Consider the following 20,270-nt stretch of genomic DNA (forward strand, 5'->3'; position numbering starts at 1 on the left):
GCAATCCTAAGCAGAGCTACACCCTTCTAAGCCTTCTAAGACTGTAATGGACTTAGAAGAGTAACTTTGCTTTGTACTGCATCATTACTGCTTCAGCATGGTCAAGCCTGTGTACAGATATGCAAGACAAAATAGTAAAGCATCATTTCAATTTTTTACTGTGTCTTTTAGCAATTAGAGAGAAATTAAATCACCAAGTTATTAGAGATTTTTTCCTGCTATTAAAGATATTAGTCCATTTTAAAACAGATGCCAGTATTTTTCAGCACATGCACCTCTTAGCTCAAATCCTTTGAAATCTTTCTTATGATAATTATTGTAGCCTGAAGTTATATGGAAACACATAAACCTAAGAGAATTTGCTACTGGAGCAGCTGAATAACAAGAATAACGATGAACAACAGGAGAGATGAAACCCTTCCCATGTAAGTGAAGGTGAACTCTCCTTGCTTAAGTGCCAGATCACATGAAATGCCCCCTTGCCGAGTATTAATTTGTATCCAATGAAGTGCAATGAAGAACACCCCAACCGAGCATCTGTGGTATGATGTCAAGTTTAGGTGCACCAAAATGAACTCCCTCTATGAATCTATTGACCACCATAGGAAAGATTTGACTACAGTCCTAGGTATACTGTATTTCCTATCCTGAGTGTACCTCTGGACAGTGTACTGACAGGACCCAGAGTTGTAGTCTCCTCATTTATCGACTGGCTAAAGGTATTACAGCTGTTGTAGCTTCCACGAGACTCAGGAGAGTCTGAATTTTTAGTACTAACTGGTATCTACAGGTTGCAAAGGATCTGACTGGGGATTGTATTCTCTGTGCGCTCTCCAACAGCAGAAAAGCCTTGTTTAGAAAGGCATCAAGGACTGCGCTTATAAATTGTCCCTCTTAGAAGGGTTCAAATTAGTCTTTTTAAAATTTATTAGGAGTCCCAAGTAATGGCATGTTTCTATCATCAATTTTATCTGCTCCTGTAGCAGGTCTCTGAATTAGTCCGATATTAGCCAATCATCCAAATAAGGGCATATGGAGCATGCCTGGGTCATAAGGTAGGTGACTACAACTGCCATGCGTTTCATAAAGACTCTAGGAGATGGAGCCATAGCCAATCCAAATGGCAAAACCTGGCACTGGTAAATATTCTGTTCAAAGGTAAACCTCAGAAAATTTCTGTGAGAAGCATGGATGGAAATGTGAAAATATGCATCCTTCATATCCAATACAGTGAACCAAGAGGTGGGGGGAAGTAATTGTAACACCATGTTAACGGTTACCATCCTAAATCTGTGGACCCAAACACATTTAAGTTTCTTAAATCTAATATGGGTCTGAAGCCCCCATCCTTTTTCTGGATCAGGAAAAACCTGGAATAAAACTCCTAATTGTGATTCAGATGCAGGGACTTGCTGAACCACACCTTCTCTAATAATGCTCTCAGTTCTATGACCAGAGCAGATGAAGAGTCATGTCTAAACTTTGGAGGAAAATTCAGACACGGTAAACTGTCAACCTCAACTTCATAGCTATTTCCAATGATCTCCAACACCAATAAAACTGAGGTGATAAGGCCCCTGAATGAAAAAGGTTGAGCCTATTACCAAACAGTGTTCCTGTTTCAGCCAGAACTGTTTTGGGTTCTGAGCCTGATCTTTGTTAGAGGACAGGTGGATACCCTGTCTCGGTTTATGTGGTGGCTTCTGTCTTTGATATTGCCCCTAGTTAACAGGGGTTGAGCAGCTCTAAGGATACTGATACAGTTGGTATCTGTAATAATGCCCCCTATATGACTAACGTTGTCTGTGTGGAAAACCTTGATCCTGATTGTTGGCTTGGTGGCAGGATTGCATAAGACCTTATGGTCTGTTGATTCTTTCACTTCTGCAAGAGGTAGTCATCAGTTTTTGCAGGGAACAGCATTTGGCCCTCGAACAGTAAGTCCTCCACTCTGCTCTGTGTTTCTACACGTAAGGTTGTTGAACGAAGCCACGCGTGCCTCCTAAGCACTACAGACGATACCAACACTGAATTGTCCATGTTCCTGCCCACATTGATCTGCTGTTTGGACTGCCTCCATGCCTCTTCCTGGATCACTTTTACCAGCGTTCTCTGGTCCTCTGGCAGACGGTCAGTGTACGCCGACATCTTGCTTCAGAGGAAAATTTAGTAAGCCCCCATAATTGCTATGTAATTTGCCATCTTTATAGTAAGGGCTGCCAAGGTATAGATTTTTCTTTCAAGCCCGTCAAGTTTCTTCCCCTCTATATAGGCAGGTATAGAATGAGGTCTCTCTTGAACTCTGGACTGCCATCTCCTCAGTGAATAGAGATGATGCGGGGGCGGGGGGGGGGGGGGTGAACAGGAAGGGGCATTTATCCTCTTTGGCCCTATAAAGATCTTCAAGCTTTTAGGATGTAGGCAACACAGATGCTGGTTTCTCCCATCAGTTCTACAAACCCCTCAGTCATAAGGAAGACAATGTTGGCTGGGTTCTCAGAGTATAAATGCTGGAGTATTTTATCCTTTGGTTTAGGTTCCGTAGATGACACATCAATGCCCAGTGATCTGGCCATACAGAGCATCTGTTCAGCATATAAACAAAAGTCAGTGGATGAGACCAATCCTTCCTTGCCCACTGTCTTGGCAGGGGAAGGGTCAGATGGTAAGCTGGGGCTCTGTTCACCCTGATAAGCTTCAGGGTCTGACACAGACAACAATAATGCCACACTCGGAGCGGTTTATGAAAGTGTGTTATTATTAATCTCACAACAATCACACCCTGTGAGGTGGGTAGGGCTGAGGGAGCTCTGAGACAGCTGTGACTGACCCGAGGTCACTCAGCTGGCTTCAAGTGGAGGAGTGGGGAATCAAACTCGGTTCTCCAGATTAGAGTCCTGCCACTCTTAACCACTACACCAAACTGGCTCTCACAAATGGAATGACATAGAGGATTTACGGATAGAGTGTTGGCATCAATACAATTTAGTTTGAAACATTTGGAAGCAGATCCAACCAACTCTGCCTTGAACAGTTCGGCCACAGCAACATCATAAGATAAAGGCATTTCCTGACAAAACAAGGATGGGTACCTGTGAATGCAGCAAGGTTGGTGTAAGTCTTGTCTCTGAACCTAATGCCTTGGTAGCTCTCCCTGTTCTTCTGAAGAGGAGACTGATGGCGATTTAGAATGTACTGAAAGTGTGTGGGAAGCCTCAAAGATTTCAACCTTATGTGGTCCCGCCGTGATATTAGTTGCCTTGGCAGAAGTCTCCTTCTGTTTGGAAGAGTAATGGGACATATATCTGGCTTTCTTCCTTAGTGGCTCTGAAAACTCCAAAGTTTGTGCCTCCTTCCCCTCGGATCTCTCTGTGTTTGGATCTGAATGAGAGCAAAGCTACATGTGTAGTACTGGCTGGCACAACTGAGCGCTGTTGAATCGTAGGCTTTTGAGTTGGATCTGAGTGGCTTGGAGAGTCCAAGGCAGAGTGATGTTGTCAGCTCTGACAGGCTCTGATTCTCCGGAGTTGAATGGAGTTGTCAGACCCGAGACACCAATGTCAATTCCGAAGGGCTTGGGGTCCTCAATGCTGGAGCAGACGGTGACATCAAATTCAATCCCTCAGCTAGCTCTGAAAAAGCAGAGGACTTAGCAGCTTTTGTAGGGGAGCTGGTCGATACCAATAAAGCCCATTCCCACAAATGGTTTTAAGCCTAGCGTTTTTTTCCACCTGAGCGTTGGGGGGGGGGGGGTGAAGTTCTGACAGTGTCTACAAGAACCTATACTATGTCTTTCTCCCTGGCAGATGAGGCAAAGGGAATGCCAGTCAGTGCTTGACATATTGGTATTGCACTGAGTGTATCTTTTGAAAAGTGCTTTTTCAGTCATTTTTACAAGACAACGGCTGTTTCCATTCAACTTTCTCACCCTCTTCATTAGGTGTATCAAAGGTGTGGAAAGAAGGCCCAACACAATGAGAACAGAAAAGCATGCTACAGAAGAACCTCTTAAACTAGAGGCAAAAGAGGAACCGAGTGTCGGGGGCATTACCTCTCCTAGAGCGTGGGCTGTTTTGGTGGGAAGCAGCTGTGCATGCATTTGGGGGAGGAGGTGCTCCCAGTGGATTAAAAGCTGTAAAACATCTCCGATCAGTAGTCCTGCACGTGCGCAGTCCCATGTGGGACTGCACAGAAGACAATTAATAGGAGACATCCCAGTTCCTGGGTCAGACCTTACCCGGACCAGTAGCACCTTTAAGTCAGATCAAGTTTCAGCTTGTTAGCCCTCATCTATTCTAAAACTGGCTCCAGGCACTTTTTCACAGCCTCCCTGGGATCTAATGGAACAGCGAGATAGATGTGAGGGTCATCTGCATACTAGTGGCAACTCAGCACAGATCTCTGGGGGACAAGATGAAATACTGCAGGACCCCATAGGCTAGAGACCAAGGGGCCGAACAGTAATCTCCCAGTATGAAAATTACTTTCAAGGTAGGACTGAAACCACCACAAAACAATGCCTTTCAGGCACAACTTCAAAAGGTGGTCCGGAAGGATTCCATGATCAATGGTATCAAAAGTTGTCAAGAGGTCCAGGAGAATTAAGAGTTGCAAAATCTCTGTCCATCTCCTGGTGTAGATCATCCACCAAAGTACATACGGCTATTGCAGTCCCATAACCAACCAGACCTGAAACCAGATTTGAAAGGATCCAATCTTCTTCACTCAGGAATTCCTTTTAAAATATTTAAATATTTTCTTAATATTTAATGTTTTCTCAGGTGTCTCTGACTTTCTTCTAAATTATTTATAACAATTACATAGGACAATCTGCAGTATTGGGTAATAATTACACTTCCTGTATACTGAAGTCATGTTTACCTCTTACCTGTTTCAGATTCCTCTATTTTCTGCAGCATATGAAAACCTGCACAACATTTGAAAATATATACATCAAAGCAAGAAACAAGCTTAAATGAGAAACAGTTTGAGAAGCTTGTTTCAATCCAGCTTTGTTCGCTCTGCTCCATGGATGTAAAAGTGAGAGTTTAGTATAGAAAGCTATTGAGTGTTCAGAAACTGATTCTGATTAGAAAAAAACTGAGAGAATATTTTCAAAGAGATATTATTTACATTACACAATATGGGTTTCATAAGACTAATTGTACCCTGCAGAGAAGACACGTACAAACTACCCAAATAAAGTTTGAAAATCAACTTTTTGGTGTTGGGGTAAGCTATCAAATTAATTTCAGCTTTCCTTACTTCTGGATCATTTACCAAGAGCTGGTAAACCTTGACTCTGTATTCTCCCTTCTTCAGTGCTCTCCCAAGCCTAATGGTTATCTGTAAATTAGGAAGAAATATTCTATTATGAAAAAACAATAAAGAGCATACATTCTCAGATCACTATCGTCAAATATGCTTACAGCAGTGAGAATCTTAATTGTTCGTTCTTGGAAAAAGAACACTTTCCCAGGTATGAATGAATGGTTTCAGTAATTATCATGTCTAATGTTAATGAATAAAGCAACAGACACTTAAGAACTTAAGAGAAAAGAGATATTTTAGGCAAGAAATGTTTGCAGAACAATAGTATCCTTTCATTAATTACTGGAACTAGACACACACTTCTCATAATGTCCAGCAAGGGATTCTACTTTATGCTTAAAATAGATTGATATGACAGGTATTAACTAACTGTAAATTTTGAGTCTACTATTTAATCGAATACAGTGATGGTATTGTCTGTTCTTATTGTATATTTTTTCCATTTTATGTATTTTTGTGTATCTTTTGTAAATATAATAACATTTAAAAATACATAAATTATTCCAAATGGAAAAGAGGTATTTTTAATAAAACACTTCTATTTGAAAATAAGCATCCTTAATTTTACTACCCTACAGAATCTTGGACTAAATTTCCCAATACTGGAACTTACGCATTTCCGGTACCCAACAGCAGGCTTTACTAACCTTATTGTCATCTGAGAAGGATGAAAGTGTCTCATTGAGCCTCACACTTTCAAACTCTTGATTGCTGGCATAAACGCGAAAGACCTTGAACTGAGAGGATGGAACACCAACAAATGGCTCCAAGTGTTGCTTGAAGGCAGAGAGTGTAATTCTTTTATCAACATGAATTAATAACCCTAAGCCAGAAAGGACAGATATCAGCATGAAAAATCAACAATAGCCAGTTCTTGTATGTTGAATATATATTTGACAAAGTTTACTATGCTACTTGGTCACCTATATCAAGAAAATAGAGATTCCTCTAGGAACCTTATCACTGTCACAAATGCATGCTGTCATCATAGTGCCATGCTATAACTCTATGCATGTCCAATGTTCTTCCCTCTTATAGCATTACAGAGTTTCTGACTAAGATTATAAGTGAGTAAGTATATGTATGCATAATTTTCTCAGTAGTGTCCTATTTAACTGAATTGCTGCTGAGCAGGAAAAGCTCCACAGCAAGAGAGAAAGTGAAGAAAGGATCTAATGAACAACTATTCCCTAAGAAGTAATTCAGAAAGCTATGCCATTGTCAAAGACACCTGCATACAGCTTTGCTAAAGATCAAACCAATTACATATTTAAAGAAACATGTAAGACAAGAATTGGAAAGTAATGGTATGGATTTCCTAGCATGGATTTCTACTCCTGCCTTTTCTTCAATGCACAGTCCTTGGAATGGAGGTGGAGGCTTCTCCAACTAAATTATATCAAGCTGTTGGTAATCTAAATCCATAGGGCATGTATTTTATCTTAGCAGACAGACACTCAATTATAACATTGGCTTGGATCCTATGGCATACCCATGTAAAGATGCTCACAATGTAGTTATTCTCCTACTATCCCCCATTTCCACCAAGACTTGCAAAACACTGATGCTAGAAGTTTTGAGGGACTTAGATGAACAAAAAGCTATGGAGCCTGAAGCAAGGAGGAGAAGCCAGGTGAAACTGTCATCACTAGTATGCAGTTTTCTTTAGAGGACTTCTACCATTAGCTGAAAAACAATGTATGTTTTGCACTTCTAGTAACATCTGTCAAGGTTCAGTGAACAAATGGTTTCTCTGTATATGCAGATTTTATAGAAGAAATAATGCATTAGATAAGTACAGTTTTATGTTTGAAATTATACGTTTTTCTTCCTCTATACGCACATTTTTGTCCTTCTCCTGAACCTTCTTCTGCAATGTAAGGCTCTGCCTTGAAGTACATATATTGTGTTTCACCTCTGCTCTTGCCACTTTCATCATATTCACTGTCAGTGCCAGAATCCTCTTCAGCTGTATCCCACGTTTCTTTTTTCCCTTCATTTGCTTTAGATCTCCTACTGCTTGTTATGCTGTGTGACTCAAGACCATTAGCCAAGGGGATAGCAGCACTGTCCACATTGCATAAAGTGTCACTACTGTGGCTGGAACTAAGAATGTCACTGTCCACAGAACTTGTACTCCTGTCATTATTCACATCAGAATCTGACCGTTCCTCTGACTGGAAATTTTCTGGATCAGAAACTTGAATTTGGTTTTCAAGTTCATGGCTTTCTGCTGAAGCTGATGAATCTACTTCATTAGAAGGTGATTCAATGTTTTCAAAGTCACTTGCCTCTGTACTCTTGCTACTGTCTCCATTATCCCCATCTTGCTGCTGCTGAAGGGACAAAGTTTTAAGTTTTTCTGTACTCTCTTCTAGGATAGCTTCTACTGATTTCATATTACCCAAAGGTCCTTTTACTCTTTGACAGAGTTCATCTACGTTGCTGGAATCTCCACTGGCCTTCTGAAAAACTGTCCTTCTAAACAGTGATCCAGGAGATTGTTCTGGTAACGAAATATATAGTCTGATTGTATTTGCATGGCGATCCAGAAGTTTCCATAAACGGGAATCCGTGAATGCCAAATATCGATCCTGAGACTCTGAACTTTCAACGAATACCTAAATGAATATATAAAGCAGGTATTCCACTATTTTCTACTGTATCATACATGTAAAAAAAAATTTGAATTTAAGAAATTTACCAAAGTTATAGAAATACAACCTGTATGTATAACAATTAAAAAATATTCCCCATACAAGTTTGAGATCTTAAGATCTAAAGCTGCTGAAATCAGAGAATAACCATACTTCTTAAACTACTTAACTTTATTATATCAAAGTTATCACAGGCATGGTGAGATGAAGCGAAAAGTTTTTACATATCTACTGTATCTTACACTATATATTAGCATTTACAAAAAAATTCAGTATGAAGTAACTGGAAGCCAAAATAGCTTACTTTATTGCTTCTAAAGAAGCCTTCAGCTTTCAGTGTTTTGTTAGCCACGCTGAGAAGACGCAAATCATTGTAGCAACGTTCTAGCACAACCCGCATTGTTTCAGCAAGCAAATGTACAGCCTAAACCAGAAGGAGGAGATATAAGACAGCTTTAAAGAAATTTTTTGACATTAAGAAGACAGATCAAGTTTATCACATGCACAAACGAGTAGGGGAAAAGGGGAAAGAGACCAGAGTGGCTAGTGAAGATATTAATTTACCTTTGAAATAAGATACTTGAATTCTGTTACAGTCTGATTAAGATAAGCACGAACACTAACAGGAGGAGACACAGTTTCTTGCTTCAGGTCAACAACATGAACTTTTACCATGACTTCTGTCAGAATAAGAAAATGAATACCACACATCAGTGTGAGTTAAATGAAAACAGAAAACAGACAGGAAGTAGCAGGCAGAGTAGATTCCCATCCCACCCCTGCCTGAGCTCCAAAAGAGCCCATCAAGCCATGAAAAGCAGGCAGCTACAGCAGCAGCAGTGGCAAAGCAGCAGCCAGAGAGCAGCAGTGAGAAATGGAGGCAAACTCTGCACCATGGCAGGAGAGCAGTGTGAGGCTGGCAGGGGACCAGAGGCAGCAGGCAGAGTGGATTCCCATCCCGCCCTTCTACCCCCACCAGAGTTCCAAAAGAGCCCTTCAAGCTGCCGCTAGTTGCCTTTGAAACTCCATGGCTCCAGTGAGCCTCACCCCCTTGCTTCAGTTCGGGATTCTCTGGTTTGATATTGGGGTTCTCTGGTTTGACACAGGAATTCTCTGGCTCCCTTGCTGCAGTTTGCATCTATTGGGCTCTGTTGGTTTACCTTGCATTGGGAGTAGGACCTACACTTGGGACTGGCTTTTGGCTAGGGGTTGACTTTGCTTAAGGTTTCCCTTTGCCTGGAAAGCCTTGGAAAAGTTTCCCCCATAGGAAACAAAGCTGGGGGCACCTTGTTCAGGGCCCCTAGAATTGGACCCCAGGGTCTAATCTTCTTGAAATTTAGGAAATCTTTAGTGGACAGTCAGGAGTAGGTTTCCTGCAAATATGGCAGAGTTTTCTTGAAAAATACTCCCCTCCCCGCCCCCAGTCTTTCAGATACTTTTCTCCATAGGAAATAATGGCTGGATAAATTTGGGATTCTCTAATCATATTCTAAAATCTTACCTGGATTTCAGGGATACTGAATATTTTGGGTATCCCTGAAATCCAGATTCACCAAATTGTGTGTGTGAGTGTGTGCGCGTGCTCACCTGCGTGCTCCTCTAGCTGTACCAGCTGTTTATCTAACAAGGCATTAATTTGGCTGATTTTGTTATTAAAGTGGCTTGCAAGTGTGAAGTTATAACAACGAATTAATAGGCTGGCTTAAAGATCTCTTGGAATAATTAAGCATGTTTACTCTAGGAATATACTGTATTCATACAAAGCATTCAAAGCAGAACAATTTTATAAAATATTACTTACCACCAGGTTTATAGCACTGGAAAACTTGTTCAGATCGTCTTGTTTCCAGAAGAAGATCGAACATGTAAGTTGATTTAACACCTCCAAGCAAGATCCCCATTGGAGTATCCTCTTCTTCTTCATATGATTGCTCCAAATAATCATGGAACTCATCATACTTCACAAGACGGCAGCAATCCAGAGGAATGGCTTCTTCTAAATCCATTATCTAAAACAAATGCAGTGATGAAGTCTATCTTCTGGAAATAGCCAGCTATAGAGGAGTGCAACTTGGTATATGTGGTCCAAAAATACCTTATCGTTATTTTTTGGGAATATTTGGGAATGCCAATGAAATTTGGGATATATCAAATTTGGGATATTTGGACATACCAATATTGGCTTCCTGTTAATTCCAAATATATTCAGATTTAACTGGGTTCATTATTCCCTATAGAGGAATCTCTCCAGGTGACTGGAGGGTCTGTTTTTCATGCAAACTACACCAAAATTGCAGTGTAGTAAGGGCTCCCTGTCCTGGTCTTTCCTTTTCACTGCTTTCCCAGCCAAGGAGACAGAGGGTGAGGGAGGTTACTCTGGAAGACAAATGATATTACATATAAGAGAGCTGCTGCACTGTCTGTGAAATCATAACAACTTTCTCATGAGACAAAAGGGGGGGAACAATACACACTTTCAGGGAGTTGTGCTGGAATTCTCTCATTCTGTTGGGCTTTGGAAGGCTTTGGGTCACTGGTTGCTCTTCTGTGTTTGGGTAAATCTTTGTCCTGGAGAAAGAATGCAATCCCCCCATAGGCTATAATGGAAAGTGGTGGGTGGACCTTGTCCAGGGGCCCCTTAGAATCCAATTCCCTTGTCCGATTCACTTGAAACTTGGTGGATCTTTAAAGGTGTAGTTTACGTAGGAAAAAACTCTCTACCCTCTCCCCACCCACCCCCAGGAAAGATTTCCCCATAGGGAAAATAGGGTTCCACTTACCTGTAACTGTTGTTCATTGAGCGGTCTTCTGTGCAGGCACACAGCCACAGAAAAGATTTCCAGAGCTTTCTAGAAGACTAGGAGCAACCCCTTTCTTTTGGTGCTTTACCGCCAAAAATATCACATGACCAGGAGGAGGGGTACTATTCTCTCAGTTCTCTCCATACTGCCAGAGACCTCCCAGAAACTAAAGTTCCAGAGTTCACAGCGGGGCAGGAGGGAGGGATTTGTGCCTGCACAGAAGACCACTCAATGAACAACTGTTGCAAGTAATTGCAACCCTGTTTTCATCCCCATGGCTTCTGTGCAAGCCCACATTGGGAAAGTAGCAAACTCACTTACTGAAAGAGGTGGGTGTGAAGCTGTCAAAGAGACTGTGGAGGACCACCTTCTCAACAGATGCTTAGTGTCTCATTGACATTCACCAAGAAGTTCTTCTAAAAAAGTGGAAAGCTCTCTAAAAGCATCTCTGCCAAAGTACAAGCAAGAAGGCAGCAAGGAAAAAACAGTGCTCTGGTTGGGAGAGCTGTGCTAGGTAAAGGACATTGAACAGTCACGCACTCAAGGGAGATAGCTTCTACCAATGCACAAAGGAAAGGTTGTGTGAAGATGCTCTAACCAAAATGAGGCTCCCTCGGGAACAAGCCTACCAAAGATGAGGGTGTCACCCACCCAGGATTACAATTAACAAATGCAAGCAATAAATATGCATACCTTGTATTCTCAAGTATAAGGAAAGTGCAACAGTGCATGTAGTGTAAAAAATAAGGAATAAATAGTACAATAAATACTTCGAATAAATAGTCAAAGGTTTTCAAAACAGTACTCCAAATCATATTTTAAACATCCATCAGTTCAAGCAAGTTCATTCACTTCTTGTTTTCTCTTTTCCAGGTCCAGAGGACTGGATCAGCTGCAGGGTCCCAAAGGGCACCAGGTAGGTGATAGTTCTAGTCTATTTCAATCATTCATATGACCTTTTGAGCTTTTCTCTTGCAGATAACAGACAAGCATGGAGGATGCTGTTGGCACAAGCTCCGCCCAACGGACTGTCAGCCCCATCTGTTTCGCAATGCTTTTTCAAGGGCTGCTTCAATTATTTACACACAATCAACCTGAACAAGAAGATAAGCTAATAAAACACATCCATCTCATAATTAATACAAATTATACACATCTCTTGAGTGTTACTTACAAATGCATTCAGAATTACAGCACCTGGATGTCTCTAAGCTGTTACCTTTAAGAGACTGCTATGGAGTGCCCCCTTTAAATGTACAACTGTCAACTCACAGCTTTTTATATATAGGGTGTGTGGTTTGCCTTCCAATTCATGGTACACCAGACATTTATTGGTACACCAGCTTCTGGGTGCTGTAAATCTGAATGGCAATCTGTTGGGCGGAGCTTGTGTTGACAACATCCTAATGAGGCTGATACGTCACTACAGCCCTGAAGGAAGAGACATTGTGAGAAGGCTCTGATAGGCCACATCTCTAGACTCCTTTAATCTGGACAACTTTAATCAGGCTGGCATGAAACCACAGCCTTGGAGAAGACCTGTTGCGAGGAGGATCTGATATGCCACACTTCTGGACTTTGTGCTTGGTACTCAAGGATGCCAGGGAAGAAATCAGGCTGGCACGAAGCCACAGCCTGGGAGGAAGGGCTACTGGGGGGAGGCTCTGACAGGCCACATCACTGGACTTAACCTTTGGTAATCAAAGGTGCCAGGGAGGGAGCAGGTGCCTTTAATTAGGCTGGCATTTTCCAGCATCTTGAAGAGGCCTCTCTTGAACTATAACGATGAAGGGAAACACAGAAACTTTTCTTCTTTAAATGTAGTTTTATTATTCACTAGAATGTCAATCGAGGGTTAAAAACTTTTAGAAGAAATAATTCTTCTCAGCCTCAAGGATGAGGCGAGGGAAAAGCAGAGAACAGCAATGGAAATCCTCCCTCTGTGGCAGCAACAAGAGGGACTAGCGCCCCTTCTCCTGGTCATGTGATATTTTTGGCAGGAAAGTGTCAAAGGGAAGAGGGGATCTCCTAGTCTTCTAGAAAGCTCTGGAAATCTTCTCCGTAGTTGGCCTGTGCGGGCACAGTCCCAGTGTAGAATTGCACAGAACCCATGAAGATGAATAACAGAGCCAAATATATTTGGATTCCCCCCAAAAGCCAGATCTGAATACTAAATCGGTATTTTTGGTCTCAAATATCAGAAATACCATTTTTATTGGATTTCTGATACCTTAATCTGAAAAATACTGGGAGAGGTGGTGGTTAGTGCACACCCCTACCCAGATGAAGCCCAATATAACCAAACATTCAACTGAACATGAAGGAAATAGAACTGTATGTATAACATAGAATATACAGTGATAGCCATTTTAGGTTTTCTTGTTAAACCAAAGTGAATAATTATTAAAAGTAAATAAAATGTACATATTCAATGGTCTGAAAGAAGGGAGGTTTGCAATGCACTGTACACACTCCAACCTCTAGTGCTGTGATAAAAGTTCCTAATTGCAAGGATGTCATGGCTAATGCTGAAATAAAGGATTCTTTATTACTTCCCGATTGAGAATCACTTATGGCCACACTGTGAGTTACAAAGTTAGAACAAAAGAAAAATTTACTAGGATAATTTCTTAAACTAAACCAGCCTTTTCTGGTTTAATAAACAAATCCCATGTATTATGCACCTTGACACAAAAGATGATACACAACGCAATATGGTTGGCATTCAAAGAGCTCCATGCATGAGCAGAAAGCACAGAAAGATAACTCAATATCCCTTTTCCTGATCATACCATATGCCACTCTAGAAGTCTGAGGGAGTGAGCCTACAAAAGGGAAGGTAGCTGGAAAAGTCTTAGCATATGCACATAAACACTACCTTCTGGAACCCTGAGTTCTGACCAACGAATCAATTGCTATTTTAATAAGGTTTCTGATATACATACGTACAGTACCTTGTAAGCCATTTCTACAGCCTCTTTCAGAGTCTTGTCTTTGTGAACTTCTAGTTTATTTTCCATCATTACTTGTTTCACAGGATGCAAACAGAATAATTTTATCTGTATAGTCAGGAACAAAATAAGCAATGTATTTTCAAATATATGAGAAAAGTTTAAACTACAGTTTAAACTTTGTTACCCAGCACTCACAGGGAATGGAGATTGCTGATTAATCAAATGTGCTGAATAGCCAAGCTGACTGCTCCACTCTGCTCCCTACTATAAAGAATTTGCAGCAACCAAACCCCACTCCATTGGAAATGCCATGGCTGTGTTGGCTGAGGCAGAGGAAGGTTGTCCTCTGAGCAATGTTGGTTAACTAAGTGTTCTGGATAATCAAGTGCCAGATAACAAAGCTTTTATCATGTATGATATATGCAGTATAGAAATATGGTGTATATAGAAATAATTTAGGCAGACCAAAATGAAATCCCTCAAAAATTAAAGAATTATAAATACACTGCATGCAACCAACATAGGAAGTATAAAAAATGTAATCAATGACTATTCTAAAAGAGCAATGCCACCCAGAAAATTGTAGTGGGGATCTATCTTGCCACTTTCACTGGTATCAATTAGAATCCACATGTAATAGCAACATAATACATATCTACCACAAAATGACCAAAGAACTAGCAGTACAGTGTTTCTCTCCACATTTTCAAATACAGCTTTACAGCTTATACTTTAAAATTAGTACATTTAAGGGTCCAAATCACAGTTTTGAAGAAAAAGTTTTTAAATTTTTAATTATTCTAAACTTTGCATACTATTCTATTAATTATGCTAAACTTCACATACTCAGGGGCCCATAAGTACACTTGCCAGTTCACTACTGGCAAGTACATCTTTTGACTTCTGAGAGCACTGCATTAGAAGAGTTTTCACTGTTCTCCTGAACTTCAAAAGTGCCTCTGAAGTCAGTGCTGGGAAGAGTTCCTGCCTTCTCTATGCTTAGGAAAAGATGAAAACTCACTCTGACTTCAGACATAAAACAAGATCTCATATCTTGACATGAGGCCAGCTAAAATTTGTATATCCTTGCATATGCTGGTATAAGGACTTCATCATAAGTAGTACTGCAGCTATTAGCATAGTCATCCTCTCTTCATCTGAAAGCAGACACACTGGTTCCATCCAGCTATCCTTTAAGAGTGCTGCCATAAGAGTACATACATAAAAACTCCTATGGATGCAAAACAGAGTTCTGAGGAAATCCGGTAAAGTGTGAGAGACTACTTTATTTGAAGAGTCCTATATGAGTATATAGGATTAGAACAAGTCCAGCATTTATCAATATTTAATGGGGGAAGGGGTTCCCTACCCCAAGGCAAATGGAGGGTTGATGTACACCTGAAGATACGAAGCAGTAATAACTATACTTGGCTGCAAAAAAGTGGGATGCCAAGGTTTTGTTTCCATGTTTTTGTAAAATAAGAATATATGAAGTGGTGATATTAACAATATCAACAAATAAGCCAATGTTGGCCGACTGTCAATGTGTGTATTGGGTCATGCAATATGTGTGCTGCTATCTTTTAGAAATTGCTGTTTTTATTGATGTTTTCCATTGGTTTTAAACTAAACTGTTATGTTGTTTTATATTCGTTGTACTTCGCTCTGAGCTCACTTGCAGAGAGAGAGGATTAGAAATATAACAACAACAATAACAACAACTGGCATAGCAAAGAGCACATTTTCTTTAGCGGAAAAAAATTCCAGGGTAAATTAGATTGCTACGGTAAGAACAAATGATATTAAAAATCAGACTGCAGACAGACTGTAAAAATACAAAATGGTATCTATCAGAGAACAAAAAGGTAGGTACATAAAAGCAAGCCTTCTTCAAAATCAGTGAATACCACAGTGTTGAAAAGCATACATTTAGTAATGTTTCTGAACGAAAGTTAATAAAATCATAGATTTATTCTACCTAGAAATCTACTGTACAGTGGTAATTCAAACACCAATCAGTCCTGATGAGGCTAATTCACATATACTGTACTAAGTCCTTATACTGTATCAGATTAATACTGCACTACATTCAAAGTATCTCTTCATTTTCCTCTAAGCAGACATTCTATTGAAATGACAAAATATGCTAGGACATACCTTGCAAGTATTGCGCTCTATTTCACGCTGCCTCTTTTCCTGCTCTTCTAACTCTTTTTCTTTTTGTACCAATCTTTTAATGTGATCCGGATAATCATTCACTTCTAGGAATTCTATTGGAGCAAAGTGACAAATCCTAAAGATGACCAGCATTTAGTGCTTTGTAATCTTTGTTACATTTATAACTATTCAATAATAACAAAACAGAGTTCTGCTTACTGTAACTGTTGTTCATTGGCATTTTCTGTGCAGGCACACGTGGGACTGCACATGAGCAAGCCTGCTGTTCAGCAAGTTTCTAAAGCTAAAATCCACTGGTGGTGCACGTCTCCCCAATACGCACGCATGGGCGTTTCCTGCCGCGCATGCCACCAGGAGATGGTGCCCCGATACCCTCAGTTTCTCCTGAGATGCCGGTCCAAGGTAAGCAAGCAATAGGCACAGTGGGGCAGGATGGAGAGTATGTGTGCCTGCACAGAAGACATCCATAAACAATAGTTACAATAAGTGCAACTCTGTTTTCACTGTCCATCTTCTTGTGCAGTCCCACATGGGAGACTTACAAGCTTCTTACCTTGGAGGTGGGTGTGCCCTCATTGGAAGAGTGAATGGAGTACAGCTTGTCCCACTGCTGATTCTTTTCTCTCCATCACATCCAGGGCATAATATTTAGCAAATGTATCTGAACAAGACCATGTTGCTGCTTTACAGATGTCTTGGACAGGAACTCCTCTCATCCAGGCTGCCGACGATGCTTGGGATCTCATCAAATGAGCCTTCACCTCCAATGGACAAGGTAAGTTTGCTGTTGAGTAGCATGTCTTGATGGCTAAGGTTACCCATCTTGCTATAGACTGGGCAGTGGCCACTTTCCCTTTTCTAGGGCCAGCGTAACAAAGAGTTTCTTGTATTTTCTGATTGATGATTTATGGTATAAGTAAAACAGAATCACTCTACGAACATCTAGTGTGTGTAGTGCCTTCTCTGAATTTGTAGTAGGTGCAGGGCAAAACACAGGAAGTACTATATCCTGAGCTAAATGAAACGAACTTGCAATTTTGAGTCTAAAGTTGATACACAGTCTTAGTACAACCTTACCCTGGTGTATTTTAAGAAAAGGAGGATCTGTCCTGAGAGCTGCTAACTCACTCATCCATCTAGTGGATTTTATAGCCACTAAAAAGGAAACCTTTAAAGACAGCTCCTTTAAGGTGCAAGTTGCTATGGGTTCAAATGGAGGCAATATTAGTCTAGCTAACACTAACTGTAGAGACCACTGTGGTATGATCTCTTTAACAGGAGGGAACAAATTCTGTAGGCCTTTGAGAAAGGATTTTGAAATATGATGTGAAAACTCTGTCTTTCCATCAATCCTAGGGTGGAACCCCGAGATGGCCACCAGATAGACCTTAATAGAGGAATTAGAGAGGCCTTCATCTTTAAGGCTAACAAAAATTCTAACACCCATGACAAAGGACAGTCAAAAGGGTCTAATCCCTTTTGCTTAGCCCATGTGCTAAATTTGTCCCACTTGACTCCATAGGACTTCCTTGTATTTTCCCTTCTAGAATTAAGGATAATCTCTACTACTCTGTCTGAGAGTCCTTCAGTCCCTTTATCAGCCAGGCTGTAAGTTTCAACCTGGGTACGTCATGATACCACACCCTTTTGTTGGATAGAAGGTCCAACTCTAATCTAAAGTGAAACCAAGAGCCCTGGGAAAGCTGCATTACATGTTGGAACCACGGCTGTCTGAGCCAGTAAGGTGTTACTAAGATTATATCTGGCCTGTCCTTTTATATCTTGCTGACTGTCCTGGCGGGACTGGGGGAAAGGCATAGCTGTACATTCCAAGACAGCTGCAATGCATCTCCTAACGAATTCTTGCCTATGTCCCCCCTCGAACAGAAGTCTGGAACCTTCTGGTTTCCTTTGCTCACAAACAGGTCTATTTCTGGATGTCCCCACTTCTGGAATATTTGTTCTAGATAAACCTCCTTCAGATACCACTCATGGTTCTCTGTGCTGAGCCTGCTCAGTCTGTCTGCCGCTACATTTGTCGTGCCTGGTATGTGCACTACCTGAATGGACGTTCCCTGCCGAGTCACCCATTCCCAAATAACTACTGCTTCTTTGCAAAGTATTTTGGATGCTGTGCCTCCTTGCTTGTTTAGGTAAAACATAGCAGTAACGTTGTTGGTTACCAGCTGGACCTTTTTCTGTTTGACGATATCTGTGAAAGTGGTAAGGACATAATGAATGGCTCTTGATTTGAGCATGTTAATGTGTAATTCTCGTTCATGCCTAAGCCATCTCCTGCGGGTACTGAGTGAACCACAGCAGGCTCCCCAACCTGTGGTGGAGGCATCTGTAGAAATAGACACCTCTATTTCTGGGAACCCAAATTCTATGCCCGCTAACCAGGTGATCATCCTTGCTCCACCATTCCAAAGATCTAATCACCACTCTGGGGATCATCTCTCTCTTATCCTGATGTTGGGACTCGAAGTCACGAACAGATAAGAACCATAATTGCAATTTCCTCATATTAAGTCTCGCTAGGGGTGTAAATGCAGTAGTTGCAGCCATTAAACCTAGCAGGATCTATATGGTTAGAGCCGATTGGAAACAGCAGTGAGTAATCTGTCTTACTAGATTCTTAATCCTGTTAATTCTCTCTAGAGGTAGAAAGCCTCTATTAACAATTACTGTCTAAAACAGCTCCTATGAACCTTCCTATGCTGTATAAGCACAGATTTCTTAAAGTTAACAATCAATCACAGTTTGGTGCAGGTGTCCACCACCAGCATCACTTGTTGTTCTAGGCTGTCCCTTGATGGAGCTGAAAGTGGCCAGTTATCAAGGTATGGGTAAACTGAACATCCCTGTCTTCTCAAATAAGCCACCACAACCGCCATGCACTTAGTAAAAACTCTGGGCACTGTGGAAAGGCCAAAGGGCAAAATGTGGCATTGGAAGATCTGTCCATTACAAATGAACCTCAGGAACTTCCTATGAGTTGGGTGAATAGAAATATCAAAGTATGCGTCCTTCAAGTCCAGGACCACGAACCAGGTATTACAGGGAAGTAGTTGTAACACCATAGAGAATGTTACCATTCTGAACTTCTGAGTACGTATAAACCTATTAAGACCCCTGAGATCTAATATGGGCCAAACACTCCCATCCTTCTTGTCTACAAGGAACATCTTGGAGTAAAACCCCCATAGAGGTTCGTCCGTGGGTACTGCCTGTATGGCCCCTTTACCCTGTAGTTCCATCAATTCAACTTACAGTTTGTCAGAAGAGACATTCTGAGAAAAACCAGGGAGACTCTGGACAGGGTAACAGTAAAACTCAATTTGATATCCAACTTTTAACTATTTTTAACACCCAAGCATCAGTGGTAATTTCTGCCCATGCTGCATAATAATTGGCTAGCCTGTCTCTAAACACGACTGGCTGATCCAAGCTTAGACAAAATTTCTTCTGTTGGCCCGATCACTCCTTGCCCAATGGTGCACTTTGCGGCTGGCACGATCTATTATTTGATCATCTGCATTGCTACTGCCCGTGTTGTTGAGGCTGTCGGAATGGAGCATGTTGAAGATACGGTTAGAACCGGTACTGCTTGCTCTAGTAAGGCTGTTGGGCCTGGTATAGGTATCTCTATTTCGGTGGGAATACACCATATGAGCAGGCCATCTGCCTGTAATCAGGTAATCGTCCGTTTTGGAAGAAAATAAAGTATGTCCCTCAAATGGTAGGTCTTTGATCTTGGCTCTTGGCTCCAATGGTAATGCAGTTGTTTGTAACCAGGCATGCCTTCTGAGAACTATAGCTGATGCCAAAGATCTAGTAGACGTGTCCATGGAGCTTCGTCCTGCATTAAGTTGTTGTTTAGACAGCTTGAGGGCTTCTTCAGATATTACCTTAGCCAGGACCCTCAGGTCTTCAGGCAACTTCTCAATGAATGTAGTCATACAACTCCACAAAAAGGCCTGATAAGCTTCCATGATTGCAGTGTAGTTTGCGATCTTGATATTGAGGGCTGATAACGAATAAAGCTTTCTGCCAAGTGTATCAAGCTTTCTACTTTCTTTGTCGGTGGGTGCTAAATAGGACCCCTGTTGTCATCTCGTCTGCATTTCCTCAGTCACCAAAGATGACAGAGGTGGGTGATTGAATAAGTAGGAACAGGCACCCTCTCTTGTCTTGTACAGTCCTTCAGACTTTTTGGCTGTGGCATGGGTTGATGCTGGTTTCTCACAAATTGAGGTAATGAGCTCCACAAACCCATCAATGATAGGGAAGGTGATACTGGACGTGTTCCCTGAATACCAGGTACAGCAGTTCCTTGTCTTTTAGGT

At 41.2% G+C, this 20,270-nt stretch overlaps 1 protein-coding gene across 3 annotated transcripts in view; it reads right to left on the bottom strand.

Moving 5' to 3' along the window:
• USP47 (ubiquitin specific peptidase 47) overlaps positions 1–20,270 on the bottom strand; it is a 102,464-nt gene that overhangs the window by 6,958 nt on the left and 75,236 nt on the right. For all 3 annotated transcript variants that reach the window (XM_054971152.1, XM_054971151.1, XM_054971153.1), the window contains exons 15-22: positions 15,901–16,013; positions 13,744–13,848; positions 9,790–9,997; positions 8,553–8,668; positions 8,293–8,412; positions 7,175–7,952; positions 5,979–6,154; positions 5,266–5,346 (exon numbers count right to left, since the gene is read on the bottom strand). In XM_054971152.1, the coding sequence (XP_054827127.1) occupies positions 5,266–5,346; positions 5,979–6,154; positions 7,175–7,952; positions 8,293–8,412; positions 8,553–8,668; positions 9,790–9,997; positions 13,744–13,848; positions 15,901–16,013 (1,697 nt within the window). The remainder of the gene's footprint in view (positions 1–5,265; positions 5,347–5,978; positions 6,155–7,174; positions 7,953–8,292; positions 8,413–8,552; positions 8,669–9,789; positions 9,998–13,743; positions 13,849–15,900; positions 16,014–20,270) is intronic.

The sequence above is a fragment of the Eublepharis macularius genome, chromosome 2, assembly GCF_028583425.1.
Source record: "Eublepharis macularius isolate TG4126 chromosome 2, MPM_Emac_v1.0, whole genome shotgun sequence".
In the NCBI taxonomy this organism is placed as follows: Eukaryota; Metazoa; Chordata; class Lepidosauria; order Squamata; family Eublepharidae; genus Eublepharis; species Eublepharis macularius.